This window comes from Conger conger, chromosome 14, assembly GCF_963514075.1.
Source record: "Conger conger chromosome 14, fConCon1.1, whole genome shotgun sequence".
Lineage (NCBI taxonomy): Eukaryota > Metazoa > Chordata > Actinopteri > Anguilliformes > Congridae > Conger > Conger conger.
In genome coordinates, this window is record NC_083773.1 from 19,350,194 (window position 1) to 19,367,190 (window position 16,997).

Genomic DNA, 16,997 nt, shown 5'->3' on the forward strand with positions numbered 1-16,997 from the left:
TCAGCATGGTCGAATGGGGAAGTGGGGGGGGAGTCAATAGGTCAGCACCCCCTCCCCCCCACCCAACCTGACCCTTTTTGCTTTGTCTCCGGCCAGCTTCAATGCGCAAGGTCAGCCATGACGGTTGAGCATTATTGAGGTCCGCCGCTGTGTGAAATGGCGGCTATGTTGGTAATAAAGATGGAGTCCTGCCGTCTTGCCGTCCTTTCATTCCAACCATTGCCGCCATTTTGGGATTGGGTGCACTGTACGTCGAAGGGTAGAGGGCCTTTGCTGATGGTGGGGAGGCCTTCGGTTTTGGGTGTTTCTGGGGCAGGGTTGACAGGCCTCGTTCGGGACAGAAAGCGGAGCACAAAGGTTAAAAATCGACATGCAGTTTCATAAGCCTCGGCGCGTTGAGTTTAATTGCCTCCCATCCTGATTGCTTCGAAGAGTCTGATTCCTCTTCAGCAGACTTCAACAATGCAGCTCAAGTTCATGAATACTAAATGATGATTTCATTACCCGCCTGAAGGGTCAGGAATCGGAGAAATTCATTCTCATCAGTAAATAGTTTGAAGCTGCTTAGAAGCAGCTGTCTGTGTATTGACATGAAGTGTAACGCTATGTGGAATCGCTCGTCTGTAGATGCAGTAAGTGTGAAGTGCATGCATATTAATTTTAAACCAACATTTTAAAAAATCATCTCTTATGGTTGGACTGGTTATGGAGCTGAAGTGGAACCTGCTGTACCCAAGCCAAGGGAGCGACTGTGGAGCAGTGTGTGTGTGTTTGCACCCTGTTCATTACCTCCATCATTGTGAACTTAAATGGGTTGAAAATGTTGGTTAAAAAATGCCTGGTTTAGGTCACATTCGTACCTTCGTTGCGGTCCGCTGCTTGTCTGCTGGCAGACCGATCGAAGCCAAGTGACAGAATCTCATTTCTCCTCTTTCTCTCTCTCTCTTTCCCCATGTTTCCCACTTACCTCCTTCTTCCCCACCCGTGTGTGTGTGTGTGTGTGTGTGTGTGTGTCCTGCAGCCTTCATTAAGGACGAAGTGGACATCGCCACGCAGGGCTGGTTCATCGGGCTGATGTGCGCCATCGCCCTGCTCGTCCTCATCCTCCTCATCGTCTGCTTCATCAAGAGGAGTCGCGGGGGAAAGTACCCAGGTATGCTCCCACTCTCGCCTGCATTTGCTACAGCTGTTTCCATTAGTCTATGATATGCTAATGGCTTACAGAATGTGTGCATTATTTAGGAGGAATGTTTTGGAAGTCTGTGGTAGGGGTAAAATACAAAGGAGTACACCTTATACCGTGTGGCTGAGAGCATTAATTAGTCATATGATGTTGAAATTTCCTCAAAAGGCTATTTTAAAGTCCTTGCAGCAAAGCCATTTTCAGTTTTTCTGAACTGAACATTTAAACCGAATATTCAAATACAAACTGAACCACATCTCCACTGTAATCTCTGCTACAATCTACTATCTTCCAAGAAATCAAGTCGTCATACTTTGTGAACCAATATGTGCTCAACGTGTTTTACTCTTGTTGCAGGAATGTCATCTTTGAGTCCACAAATATTCCCTCCTGCCACTATCCACCTAGAAATAATAATAATAATAATAATAATAATAAAAATCATAATTTTCTGGCCTTTTTTCTTTCTCCTGTTTCCCTACAGTGCGAGATAAGAAGGATCTCCCATTGGACGCAGTTGATCAGAAAGATCAGGATGGGTCTTTCGATTATCGGTAGGTACTCCAACGTATTATCGATAATACCTGAAAAGCATTTAGTGTCCCTTATTACATTACATTACATTACATGGCATTTAGCAGACCTTCTTATCCAGAGAGACGTACAACGAAGTGCAGATCAAACAAGTACAAGTGCGAAGAGGACCTGAGAGGACAGTACAGTTCCGAGTCCTAGTGTAAACATACAGATATAATCGGAACCCTTGAAGAATACATCAACTTCCAAACTAGCATACCACAGTTGGCAGCTAGAATACCCCAAGTACAACAATATAATAACTAATACAAAAAACAACATCTATACAACTATATAAGTGCCATTACAGTCTATGGCATATATAAGGCTAATCATGGTGGTGTGTTAGGGAGGGAAGGGTGTAGCCTGAAGAGATGAGTCTTCAGTCTGCGCTTGAAAGAGGTCAGAGACTCTGCCGTTCTGACATCCACTGGGAGGTCATTCCACCACCGTGGGGCCAGGACAGACAGCAGTTGTGAGCGGGAAGTGCAGGTGTGGCGAGGGGGAGGCGCCAGACGGCACAAAGTGGCAGAACGGAGGGGTCTTGCTGGTGTATAGGTCTTGATGTGTGATTGAATATATACAGGGGCTGATCCCTTAACTGCCTGGTATGCGAGCACCAAAGTTTTAAATTTGATGCGAGCCATAACAGGCAGCCAAGTGGAGGTTGCTGAGTAGGGGGGTGACATGTGAATGTCTGGGAACATTGAATACCAGAGGGGCTGCAGTGTTCTGGATCAGTTGTAGGGGTCTGATGGCAGATGCTGGAAGGCCAGCCAGCAGAGAATTGCAATAGTCCTGGCGGGACAGGACCATTGCTTGGACAAGGAGCTGAGTGGAGTAGGTGGTGAGAAAGGGTCGGCAGAAATTCTCCGGATGTTGTACAGGAAGAACCTGCATGACCGAGTCACCGTAGCGATGTTTTCGGAGAAGGACAGCCTGTTGTCCGTCACCACTCCAAGGTTTCTTGCACTAGGGGATGAGGTCACTGTGGTATCCCCTAGTGAGATGGAAAAATCAGAGAAGGGAGAGGTTAGAGCAGGGATGAAGATTACCTCCGTCTTACCTGGGTTGAGCTTTAGATGGTGGTTGCCCATCCAGCTCTGGATGTCTCTCAGGCAGGCGGAGATACAGGTAGATACCTGTGTGTCTGATGGGGGAAAGGAGAGAAAGAGTGGGTTGTCATCGGCATAACAATGATATGATATGTTATTAAACATGGCCGAGGTTCAAAGATGGTATTTTACTTCTAAACGTGTCTGTTGATACTTCCTCCTGATCATTGAGTGTTTCCAGGCTAGACTCCCATAAGCAGTAAGAAGACTTATTTTTCAGCCTAGCAGACATTGAGAAGGTCCTGTCATGCTGTAGAACATGTGCCGTCAGGGGCAGGAGGGGTATTAGGAGGGGCTCCAGGGGGTATCGATCGCGCCCAAACTGCCCTGGAAGTGTGAATAATGACCTCTCTGTCCTGGGGCCTCCTTTCTATTCCTGCGTTCACACTTCTTCAGATCAAGCAGTGTGCTTCATTTCCCTCCCAGCGGAGGTCCACCTCCGGCCCGGAGAATCCCAACTGCTCAAGCCTCGCTTTTTAGCCATGGGTCAGCCCCCCTGACAGATTTAATTACACCTGCCATTGTATACTTCATCCTCACCTCCAGGTTGTCTGGAATTACCATGTTACCACTCTGTTCTTCAGTGCCTGCCAATGCTGCCCTTCCTCAGTGATTTCACCAATCCAGTGGAAAAAAACAACTGGACAAATGATCTTGTACAAACACATTGCAGTTGACCAGTGTGGCCTAAAATACAGCTGGGGTGAGCGGACACGAGCGGACACGATATCAGTCCTGTAAAAAAGTTTTGATAAATCTATTCCTCATTTCTTTGACTGCACTTGGACATGACTGATGCATTGTCTGTTCTCACAGTCAGTGTTTGAGGCTGCAGCTTGATAAAGGACACAGTTGTCAAAGAGTAGTGCACATTTTTATCAGTTATACCTTTGGATGGAAGATGAAACACTGATCTATTTTAGTCTGCAGTGGTAATCGCTTGTCTGGTGGTTGCAGTAGCTCAACAGAATCTTGAGGTGCATGGTCTGCAGTGAATATGTGGGAATGGGGTACAGTTGGGCTGGGTGAAGCACTACAGTGATCATTATTGAATTCAGTAACTGCTATGGCCATCATAGTCAATCAGCATTAAGGCCATGCAGCTTCTGTGTGGTTGACAGAAAACATAGGTCACATGGAAGCTGTACAGCCTGCTGATTGGCAGTCCTTTTAAATGTGATGATTACGGTTTCAGTCTATCGCCCAGCTCTTGTGTACAACTGTATTTACCCCATGCAGTGCTGTTATCTCTTCCTGAGGATTGATATCCGTCTTACTGTAGATTGATCTATGGCGTGTCCTGCAGATTGTGTCTCTGTCTTTACACTAACCTCTGACCTTACGGCTATCCCTCTCTCCCTCCCTCAATGGCTGCTTTAACATACAGGAATGATGAGAATGAGAATGAGAACAGGTACTCGGTCTTGGCACGGCATTTTATCGAACCCGAGCATGTCTATAGCAGGGCCACGATCCCCCTTCTTCCCCATCCAAGATCAGAGCTGGTCAGCCTAGTCCTCCCCCATCTCCCAGGGGTGTCAAACACAAAGATATGCATTGTTTAACCCCCACCAACCCCCCTGCCCATCAACCCACTGCTGTGGCTTCAATTCAGCTTTATTAATGTAATTGAGATGCTTTTGATCAATACCCCATTGATTTACAGTGCTATCACTGGCCTTCCTGCATCTTTGGTAGGTATTGAATTCTTAGCAAAGCGCCTTCAGAAGAAAGGAGCGATCAATTATCTGGAGGTGTCACGGACCGGCCCAGGCGAATAAAGTTTGAGTTTTTGAAAGACTGCGGCTTTCGATGTGCTCAGCGCGGTGCCTTTGTTTAATTTACTACCTTCTCTTTCTTTTTTATGTTTGGTGGCTGACATTTAAACGTAATTTGTCTTAGGATAAAGATCTGAAATAAGGAGAGACAAAATGATGTCCGTCTGTGACCGCAGTGAAGAATTTTGGCTGTGTTTGACACCCCTGAATGAATATTCGGCATAGAGCAGTGAGACTCCGTTACAGTAGACTGCAAACACAACTGCACCAGATAATCATTGAAGTTCCAGTGTTTGGGCTTTTAGTTTTTTGCATGTGTATTGATAGGTGTGGGACTGATCCACTTCCTGTGCGGTGATTGGATGAACACAGTGGTGAATGCCTTCTTCGCTGATGCATGCCTACACTGTTGAAATTTTTGAAAAACAACGTATTTTGATATTGCACTGCTAGACTATTTTGTCTTGGTTTTGCGCAAGACGTATATAGAAATGAGGACTGTCAGTTTCCACACTCACTGCAACTTCAGATGTATTTGGTTTGAGTGAAAAATGTGTGTTTAAGTGAAATTAGTACATGTTCACATCTGTAGGTCTTTGTACACAAAGGTCTGAATAATATCTTGAAAATACAGCCTAAAAATTATACTTGGAAAAATTCATTTTCAAAAACAAATTTGTACAAAGTTATTCACATTTTCATTTCCATATTCTTAATGGAGATGAATGTTAAATGTGAACATATTGCCGGAGAAAACAAATGAGGAAAGAATTGAATAAACTTTAGAAAAAAGGCCGTGTTGAAATGAAAAGGATTTTGAAAGGTGCTGTATTCTCACAATGTGCAGACATCTTTGTGTGGCATTTTATCTTCCTGTGCCCTTTACTGACAGAGAGCCCTCCCAGAATGGGGTCGGTCACCTGACCTTCCTGCTCGCGATGTGGTATTAACATCACAGAATACCACTGCAGTGACACTACGGTGTTTCTCTCTTTCTCTCCCTCTCCCTCTTTCTCTTTCTCTTTCTCTTTCTCTAAGGTTATTTCTACTTTCTTCATTGCTCACTATATATTTTTTCTCTTTCTTTTATTCCAACCCTTGTTTCTGATGTGTTCTTTTCCCATTGGACAAACGCAGGTCTCTGGAAAGGTATGACAAGAGAATCGTAACAGCATCCTAACGCAAATCCTGAGATGTTAACCCCAAGATGCACATTCAGCTCCCTGGAATTATTATTTTCTTAATTGTTATGGATAATTATTTTTATTATTTTTGCAACACGTTTTAATCGATTAGTCTTTAATTCATGTATCATCACATTGTTTCTAAATTCTCCACCTAACAAAAATGAGAGCTTCTCCCACTCCCACATGTATTCTTGACATCAAAAATGATAGTGACTAAACCATCACTGTCACCAAAATCAACATGTATTCCATATAAAAAAATCTCGTCATTACATTTTAGTCAGACCACAGTAATGAACATAATCCTAAAGGTTTAGTAGCCCAGACTGTTGGGTTTTAGGTTTTGTCTGAAGAACACCCCTCTGTTCGTAGAGTCTCTTAGGACATAAGGCTTATTCAGCGAGAGCTACAAAACTGTTATTAAAATGTTATTGAATCATTTGAAAACATTTGAAAAAGTGTCATTTTCAGATGTGGACAATTGGCTAGATTGGACAGTATTGAGAACAGCACATTTGTTTTTCAGAGTACATCAGACTTTTTACCAGTCCCATGTTTCCAGGGTGTTTATCAGGTTGGACGCACTGTATGTCATAAGAAAGCCAATGAACAAGGGGGGTGGCTGCTAGTCTAGGTTTTGCATAATAAATGTTCTTATTTGGATGCGTGTTTTAGGAGAAAATGTGTCCCTGTTCGTCCTTTCAGACGGTACGTACGGTATGAAAGCGTGATTAACACATTAACACTGAACTTACTGCCCTCCCGCAGATTAATCGATTAAAACTAAACAATAAATCGGTGCATTTTTTTGTTTTATTCTCACCGGTATCTTCCAGTCTTTTGCTCTGTGAAATGCCATTGAATCTGCACCATGGTGTGTTATATTTCTGATAAAAAAGGTGAATGAGCCTGCCCTTTGTGGCCAGAGGTACCAGGTGGTGTTTTTATTGTCATAGATTGCTATTTGGTCTGACCTCTGTTGCCCATTTATCCGGTTGTCATGGTAACCTGGCATGTTGCATGTGGAGAGCCCTGTCTCCTGGTAACCTTGGTAACCTATGGTGACCTCTCCCGGGTTTTAAAATTTACCTGCTTCGCAGTTCTGCAATTAGGGTCACACTAAAATGGACCCACCCCCCCTTCAATACGAGCGATGGAAAAACTAAAATCTTTAACCAACTCTTGCATCTACGTCTGCTAGCACTGCAGCACTTGTTTGCTTATGGGATATTTTATTAATCTTGGCTTGCCTGTTTGATCCAGAAGGCTGTTTGCCATTCTGTATGATGCTCCATAACCCCCCCCCCGCAGGTGAATAAGACTGTGGCACAGCATGCTGTTCCAGAATGCAAGATTAGAGAACTATAACTGCTCCCCTGCAAGATTAAATTCATCCCAGTATAATTACTTTTTTGTTTACTTTTTCAATGCCTTTTGTTGCAGTGACTGTAAAATGTACAGTGGTAATGTATTAAGAAGGGTTTTTATTATTCTTTTTTACAGCTGAATGATTTCTTTCTGTTCTTTTGTGGGGGTTTTTTCCTTAGACTTTTATTGATTTCACCCTAATCATGATTCTCTCGATCATGACATTATTTAGGGGAAAGAAAATAACATGTTATTATATTTGGTTGAGATGAGAGTTTGTAGTTGTAATATGGAAATGCAGGCTTCAGTTACTGCATTATTAGTGAAGGTTAAAATGTACCCATTTAATTAAAAGTAGTTTCTATTTGTTTTTATACAGAGCAATAATCTTAATCTCTGAATAGGATTAGTGCTTTTGTTCTCGCCCAGTGCTCCTTATTTTTAAATTGCAGTTTTGATTAAATAAGCTATGTCATCTGAAGATAAAGGGCCATGCTGTAAAAAAGCCTCCCTTATTAATCATTTGCTATATTTAAACATTTTACCCTTGAGATGGTTTCATGAAATATATGGGTTCATTAAATCCAGGATTACATGTTCTCTAAAAAAAATCAAAAAGGATTGCTGTGTTTTGTCAGTTTTTTAACCTATTCAGGTTTTAGTGGAAGTTTTGAAATTCCTTTTGTACACTTTTCAAAACTAGTCGAGCTGAAATCACCAATGTCTGAGGGTCCAGCAATGGGTTTCTCTACATACAGTTAGTCACAAAGGGTTTATTTCTATACCAAACAGAATGACCTATGAAGTCAATTTAGTAACATATTCTGTTAAATCTTTAGTCATATATGGGTCAATTTAAGTGTATTTGACCCATTTGTTTTGTATGTTGCTACATGTAAGATGCCTTATAATCCTTTTAAAAAAATTTTTTATTATGAATGTTTGCTGAAGTTTCACAAGGTTAAGTACAGCATCATGGTTGAGGGTCCAAAGACAGTTCACTGCGTGGAAATTAAAGCTGCAGTTCTCCGGTTACCACACTGCCACCCCTTCACCAAACCTGTTATTTGTCAGTAGCTTTGTTCCCTCCAAAAACCTCCAGTAAAAGACCAGGGGCAAACCGCCGACCTTTCCCATCCTGACCTCCGACCTTTGCCCCCCTGACCTCTGACCCCTGTCCCTGTTCACTGCAGCAGTGACGAGGACAACAAGCCCCTGCAGGGCAGCCAGGCCTCGCTGGACGGGAACGTGAAGGAGAGCGACGACAGCCTGGTGGACTACGGCGAGGGCGGGGACGGCCAGTTCAACGAGGACGGCTCCTTCATCGGCCAGTACACCGTCAAGAAGGACAAGGAGGAGACGGAGGGCAACGAGAGCTCCGAGGCCACCTCCCCCGTCAACGCCATCTACTCGCTGGCATAGCACCGCCCCCCAGGGGAGGACACATCTACACACACACACAACCAACCCAACGCCGGGAGGCCACAAACTCCCACGCCCCCTAAGGGTCAATCCCACCTTCAGTGTACAGGAGTGGAGGACGTGACAAATTGGCCTGCAAAGGTGACTTTTTTTTTTTTCGGAGCCAGAACCAGTACCTTGTCTCCCCACACTCCTCTTCCCCTGCACAGACCTTGGTGTACTTTTCAGGGGGCGGGGTTGAAAGGACCACGTAAGTGGAGGAGGAGGAAACGTTGGGGGTTTTCAACCATTTTGTGTGGCTTTGCTTTTTCTGCCAATTTCTTTTGTTTGTTTTACTCTCCCCTTTCTCCCCTCCTTCTCTGTTGCTAGCTTCAAAAGAAAGGAGTGTAAAATTGCCAGATCTGTTAACATATCAGTTGTACGGTACAAGCCATCCTATCACCAGGATACTGGCATGGGTTTATCATATTGATATATTCATAATGAAAGATCTTGGTTCCTGGTTGATAAATTGAATAAGGAAAGAAACAGTGCCGGCACATATCTGTGCCCTTCAAAACTATGCACTCTGTACTACCATCCAATGGCTTTGTTCATTTCGGGTTACAAAATCTCTCACTTCCTTGTTGTTGTTTTTTTTCTTGGCAGCACTAGAAATCCAGTTACAAATCTGTTTTCTTTCTCAGAATGTTATGGTACATAATGGTATGTGTAGTCTTTTTGTTCGCTTTCGTCCAGTCTGTAGAGAATTTTAATGGCTGTTGCTGTAGCATAATCACTGTGGCCACCTGCCTTTGCTAGACTGGACTGCCTGCCTTTCCCTGTAAAAGGAAAAAAAAAAACAATATTAATATGAGATATTATTCTAAAGCATGGTAGTCTTCTAGTGCAAGTCACAACAGAGGTCAAAGAGAGTAGCAAAAAGGTGCAAAGTGTTTCTGGCCACCTAGTGGGTAGCTCTCCATATTTTTTGACTCTTAGCCTAGCTCCGCTGTGACCCATATTTAGCCCTGGAGCTGAAGGCGTTCTGCCCGACATACGAGGGTACGGTCCCAGGACTGATCCATTAGCATCAGCCTGCAAGTCTTCATAGGGTTGGAGTGTACCGGCATATTGGTAATTCCTGTTGACTTTGTTGTAGAAAAGCAAGCAATGCTTTTTTTTCCCACTTCTTGTTTTTATTGCACGGCTGAATAGCGATCAATATTCATTTTGATCTGAAAGAAATCTTGTTGCCAGAGGTCAAGAACATGTCTGTATTTCCCTAGAATAATTACTCTTAGCTCTTGAAGATTAAATATACTACAGTCGCGTAATCTCCGCCGTTCAGACAGGCAGGGAGCTGTAGGCTGAACAGTGATACAAGAGTGTATTTGCTATATATCTATATATCTTAAGACACTAGGTCATAATCTGCCTGGGGAGTATTTCACTGGAGTATGCTATGGAGTATGCTTTAGAAACGTCGATGTCAAAAAGGCCACCGCACAGAAAAGCTAAATATTCGATGCCTCTGATGTTCCTCGGAAATTACAGTTGATATCTCCCAGCGATTAGCCACCCGAAGATGCTTATGTGCTCCCTGTATTTGGAGCATGGTTTATGCACTGCCCAGCAGACGACTCACTGTAAAACACGCAGGTCCAAGCCGGGGAGCCGATGGCAGTGAGCCCTACCATTCATCACTAACGCCCGTTCCAGTATTGTGTAGCTGGCCATCCAGAAGGACTCAAATACATTTCTGTGGATGAAACGGCGTCCTTCCTTATTTAGAATGATATATTAATTGCATTTTGTTTATAATGTCAATATTAATTTATGAATTATTGGTCAAATACATTATTTTAATAACAACTGTTGTACTACCGTGTCACATTAAGGAGGAGAAATATACATTTGGTCTGCCTAATGCATTTCTGTTTCAGCAAAATTGTACCAGTTATGTCATAGCAGGCAGCGTCGTGGCAATGGGAACTTCTGTTGTACAACGATGTTGCAGTCACAAACCTGTTGCTTCTCTCTAGTGTTGTTCTTGTTGATGTTGTTGTATAACTGTTGTATTACATGTTAAGAATTTACTCTATGACTTTGACACAATGCAAAAAATGAGATATTCTTTATATTTATTGGTTACAAATAGAAACTGGGATAAAAAAAATTACTATATTTTATCTATGTAATTATTTATTAAGTTGTAGTGAGAAGAAAATGTAAGCTGCATACACACTTTTACAAGTACACAGTACACAGTGTTGAATCAACTCTTATGGAGTGCATATGATCCCAGTTGGCCGCTATATACTCTGGTATAGCTGAATTGACCCTGGACATTTTACTGTGTTCCTACATCCACTAAGAGTATGAAGTGTACTGAGGTGGCAGACTGTACACTCTCAAAAATAAAGATATGAGAATTGCAACCCTGGCCAGCAATATATAATTAATTTGTACCTTTTTTTCTTGGAAAACTTGTTCATTGTACCCAAAGGGAAGAGATTTGAGAAATTTGGTCCTTGAAGAACAAAAATGTAGCTCCTCTGTCACTTTATTTCTGAGAGTGTATGTGAATTCTCCTCTGTGTGGTGTAGATTGAGGTTTCACGGGAGAGCTTGGCAGTTAGACTCCGCATTCCTCCCCAGTGCCTGAGTTTTATTTATTTATGTTATTTGGCCCTTGTTTTTTCACCATGTCATCGTTAGGCACCTTTAGCGTGTAGGAGGTTATTTAAAAAGCAGCTCCCAAGCCTCCAGAAAATTAAAGAAATTGACAAATCGTAGAAACAAACATCCTGGGAGATGTACATATCGAGTACGACCATAATTGAGCATATATAATCTTTATGTGTGCACCTGGTACAAAGAAATCACAACCTTATAAAAGGCGTTAACTGAGGTAATAGAGAAATGTTTGTCTTTGACGCGTTTCATGTCTGTTTATTCAGCATACAAAAGGTTAAGACTACACTGAGGCAGTGCTCCCTCATGTCCCATCATGCCTTTCACCTAGCGCGCCTGCTGGTTCACCTGGCCTGGTGACAGCTCTTTATGACAGGGCTCAGTGCACAGACCTACAGTACGCTCACACTTTTTAACAAAGATGTCCCTCGAGATGCCTTCATCTTCCCCTGAGCCGTGAAATCCCCTCTCTCCCAGTCATGCTGTGCCTGTTCCACTGTGTCTCTTTTCCTTTTCTAAAAACCTCAGAAGCAATATCCTCCAGACTCTTTTGGGGATTTCGACACCTCGGTGTTTGTTTGTTTCGGGTCTCTGGCACTGTGGCTGCTGTGTGCAGAGGACTCTGTGGAGCTCAAACGGACCCAGGGATTTTGAAACGGTAACAGACCATGTGCTGGTGCAGGCTGTGCGCCCAGGCCTTCCCACGGACATACGGGGGTGGGGGTGCGAGTCTGTTTCCACCTCTCACCCCCTGAAGGAGGCCCCACATTGAAGTTCGATTTTATCTCATTATCACATCATCCTGAACTTGCCTTGGACAACTGGATTTGCCTCAACTCTACACTCTGAACCCGTGTACACTCCAGCGCAACCCCAGAAAGATTGAGGCTCTCCAAATTCTTCCCCAAAAAGGACACTTGAAAATGTAGACGTGCGTACATGTTCATCCTCACTCTTTTCTAATGTCCTTGTCTGAAATGATTTGATCTGTGTGTGTCGATTTGCCGATAAGGCCAGTTGTATATCCTTTCACCTGGGCTTATAATGGCTACGTAAGCTAGGCTGTTCCTCAGTACAGGAACGTAATCACTTGTCAAGAATAACCTATGTCAGTTGTGCATTGTTAGCCTGTTGTGCTGATCCAGTCCAAAAGAACCAGTCTTAAGTAACACACAGTAATAGTGCATAAAATTAATTAAAATGAATTACTGGACACTTGGACATGCATCATAAATGCTTACTATTTGAATAACCTCATGTCTTAATTCATTATTATTATTATTATTATTATTATCATTATTATTATTATTATTATTGCCACCATACACACATATCTATACATATATTTAGCCTTGGGAATTGTTTTATATTGATTTATATTTATTTTCTATTGTAAATGTTACTGTACCTAGCAGCATTGAGACACTGGTCCTACAGGCAAGATGAACAGTGTTGGAACGGTACGTGAGATATGAACAGAAAAAGAGGAAAATGGCATATTAACATACTCATTATGTATGCGTGTATGATGAGGGGCAGACCCTAATCGCTAGAGCCGCCTTTCTTTATAGTAAAGCCATTTCATTTTCTCTATACTGCCTGACCTCTTTCTTGTGTTGCTGTGAGACGTCTACTCAATCGCACTATGAAACACACAAACACCATTGCAGAAACATTTCTGCTTATCACGTTTACATGTCTATAGCTGTGTTTCAATAACTTTACAGATGAAACTTGGAAATATATCATACTGTATATTTGACTCAAATGAGTGTGTGTATATGTGTATGTGTGTGTCAGGAAAGTCTGCTTAAAATAAGTCATTAGGTAGAAATCTCTCCACATCAATCATTCTTTCCTTTATAGCAGTCAGAGGACTTACTAATTGATTGCCTGTTCATTGTTTTTCAAACAGAGACAAATTATTATATTACGATTGGATATCCTGCAGGGACTCCATGTTTTGGCCCCCCAACTTTCGCAGACTTTTAAATTTAGATTAAAATCCACCCTAATTACAACCACAATTACTGTCGAGATCTGTAGCCCTCTGTGTAAAAGCTTAAAAGAAAGAACTGAGCTTTCCCCATTGTAGGGGATTTGAAACGTCCGTCTCCGTTTATCAAAAAATCCAGTTCTGAAACCCCGCTGAAGCTGTGCCCTGTCAGAAGAGGATCTAAAACATGTCTGTGGAGCGGCTTCCAGCTGATGCCCATCAAACACTGCTAGAAATCCCATCAGCTGTTTGCCCAGAGGATTTCATAAACCCATGTATCTGCTTCAGTCGTACTTAGCTGTGTTGCCATGCCTACATTCAATATGTGAGTGTGAAAAGTGTCAAGCTCATATATACAGTGAAGTGGTTACTATTTTGATATTAACCGTTTAAAAAAATAATTCAAAAAATCTCCAATAGTGTATGCTGGGTAATATGCAAATTGCTTCCACTCATACTGTGAGCAATATCCACATTTAATGAAATTACATGGGGACCTTTGAGAGACCATTCATTTTTAATTTGTGCCTTTTTGGGCTTTCAGAGGCTTGACATTACAGTGCTCGAAGCTTGTATGGGCTCAAATTTCAGGCTTGTCTCTTTTTACCCGTCACACTTCTGGCGCAGAACGGAGTGTGCCTGGCCTATCGCTTTGAGAATGAAAATCAATATGACAGCTTCTCTGCCGGACTGAAGCAATGAACATTTCGCCAATGATATGACTTTCAATAAAATCAAGAGGAATGCTGCGATATGAAACGGGTGTCTATTGTACATCTCTAACTTGCCTTTTTGGCCTTACTTTAGGTCCATTGCCGGTATAAATTGCTGGAATTCCAGAAAGCAAAGGTTAAATTTTAATTTATTTCAACCTGATGGAATGGCCTCCCCGAAGATGAAATTGAAATACCATGACTGCCTAATGCGCATTGCCTTCATATACTTCAGTCTCCTGAGGGGAAGGGGGGAATTTAGGTTTCAAGAGCTGCTTGCCCTGAGCAATTAAGGGGGTGGGGGGGGCACATACTTCAGCGGAAAGTGTAAAAATGCCATTATGTCGGTGTTATCACTTTCACATAAAAGTGGTAAATATAAGTGCGTAGTCTCTGGAGCCGCCATACCAGTATGTGGATCCTAAGGCCTGACGGGTAATAATAAGGAAGAATGAAATAATTCAGTGTCGCTACAGAAACTGGAAATTTGTATCATTCGACCAATCTGTTGCATCAGTCACATCTGTGTGTTGCTGTTTCTCCATCTGCAGACTGACATAGACGTAGATTTTGTATGTCTCCTCCTTTAGGGCCAGTTTCAGAAACACAGATTAAGCCTAGTCCTAGACTAAATTACATTTTTAATGGAGATTGTCTATACAGAACTCAATTTAGTCCCGGACTAAGACTAATCTGCGTCTGTGAACCTGGCCCATAGTTTCTGTTCACTGTTAAGGAGAGCTTTATCATGTTTCCTAATTGGTCATTGATGCCATAATCTTGTGTGTGTCTCTGTGTGTCTCTGTCTGTGTTGGTCGCTGCATGAAAAGACTGCTTCTGTGGGCAGAAACGCCTTGTTAATGAGAGAGGTCTGACTGGTCAAATTTTGTAATAATTAGGGGGCCCCCTGGTGGCCATCGGGCCCTAGACCGCCACTGATGTCCCTCACTGGGCCCAGTCATTTCTGCCCACAGAGAGGCCGTCTCTATAAGCTTTTGTATAATGCATGTTTACGTTAAGCTCTCGAATCACTCATAAATCATCACTCCACTGATTTACGCGGACGTCTAGAAAAAAATATTCACATACATACTGTATCTAAGATATAGTTTAAGTATTTAATTAATGTGAAGAGTTTGACCCCAGCGACAGCTTTAAGGTGAATGCGTGGTGTTGAGGAGTGAGTGGCTGGTGAGATACTTGGAACAGAAGCCGGTGCGAGAGAAGCTTTTGAGGGCCGTGGATGTCTGGTCGTCTGCTCGCCTGAAGCATCCATAATTCAGGCCCATGATTCATCTCCTCATGCAGAGCTGTCTGCTTGCCTACACCGTTTCCATTAAACCGGACAGCCACTGTTCCTGCTTTATGGATGTGACAAACATAAAAACAGAATAAGATTAATAAAAAAATGCTCTCGTCGTAAATCAGTGTGCGTTTTTCGCCGGGCAGGTCCGCTCGACATGTTTTATTGAAAAAGCGCTGAATGCATTTTCCCCTTCTCTCCGGCGGGACCTGTAAATATTAATGTCGGCTCCGGCGCGGCATCAGAAAGGGTCAGGGCACTCTCCCTTTAACACACAAGCTGTTCCCCGGGGAGGCCATAAGTGGCCATGCCTGTGCCTGTCCAGAATAACACGGTAAGGAACTGTGGTCGTTTACATGGATTTTATTCTGAATTAATTTCCTCTAAACTGTAGTTAGTGAGTTGCCAGGGTAATCTTAGTGAAAGGATTCACACCTAAGTAGTGTTAGTTTTTTAGTTGCTGTTGAGCTGAGGTCTCTGATGGTCTCACTCCACCTAAACCTGAATAGATAAAATGTATACACTTACGTTACAGTGCGCATATGATGAATATGATTCTAAACACCCTTTTACTTTTGAATCTGAGGAAAGGGCGACACGGCTACACTGCAGTCACCTCTCACCAGGTGACGGTGTAATGTAGGTCTCAAACGAGGGAAAAAAACGCAATGTTTAAAAGTGTAAAAGCTCTAACGACTTCTACCGTTCCTGCTAAGAGTCACTTAATATATATCGATTTTTCTTACGTAATTAAATGATAAATTACAAATCCAAACTGACACCTAATCAATGTATGCCACTAGCACACGCCTCATTTCCACTGAAGAGGAAAATTGGGATTTCTCTAGTGGCAGTTATCCTGCTCTGGAGATGGCACCATTTGGGAATGAGTGTGACATCAATGTGGTGATTCAGGATGATAGACCTCTTAAATGGCTAACCTAAGACCAGACATTAATCAGTAAAGCGGTATAATGGAGTAATGTTTTGTCTAAAGGCCACATAGCCTTTGATTTACTGAGGCTGTGGTGGCCTTAATGTGAAATCTGCAAGGACAAATTATTTTTCAAACTTTCTATCAGATAAGAAGAGTGATTAAATCGTGTTCTCTTCCTTTGTGTGCCATTTGTGAAAATATTGCCATCAGAAATGTGTTATCAAAAGTAAATATCAGTGATAACGTCAAATACAATATTTATTGTGTGTTAAAATATAATAGTGCATCATTATTTTAATTAAATTACATCAAAGTAAGTAAATACAATATTTGACAAGTATATGTTACTGCTGCCTTGCAATTGGTGAAATTATTTTTAAAATTTTCTTAAAAGATTGAAGTTATTGGCCAACTTTATCACCACAGTGATAGGAGATATAATGATATTATATATTTTGCTACCAGACCAAACTATAATTGACAAATTTGATTGCATAGAGTATGCTCCATCTTCAGATTGTAATGGCTGTATTTTTTGATAAGACATGTAGGCCTATTTTTAAACAGTATTTTGGATTTCATTTTATATTTCTGTAGGCCTAAATATGACGGTTTCTTGTTTTAGAAATTGTACATTAGAAAATTTTAAGCGCAAAACACCCCTTTTCCTCTATCTCTCCCTCTCAGTGTCAAAGAAACGGGCACTACCTTGATCTCGTGTAAAAACTGAAGATTGATGTTACG

At 42.1% G+C, this 16,997-nt stretch overlaps 1 protein-coding gene across 2 annotated transcripts in view; it reads left to right on the forward strand.

Moving 5' to 3' along the window:
• nfasca (neurofascin homolog (chicken) a) overlaps positions 1-12,897 on the forward strand; it is a 99,936-nt gene extending 87,039 nt beyond the window's left edge. For both annotated transcript variants that reach the window (XM_061220486.1, XM_061220487.1), the window contains 3 exons: positions 1,022-1,153; positions 1,668-1,737; positions 8,401-12,897. In XM_061220486.1, coding sequence (XP_061076470.1) covers positions 1,022-1,153; positions 1,668-1,737; positions 8,401-8,629 — 431 coding nt within the window. In that variant the 3' untranslated portion in view covers positions 8,630-12,897. The remainder of the gene's footprint in view (positions 1-1,021; positions 1,154-1,667; positions 1,738-8,400) is intronic.
• The last annotated feature ends 4,100 nt before the right edge of the window (positions 12,898-16,997 follow it).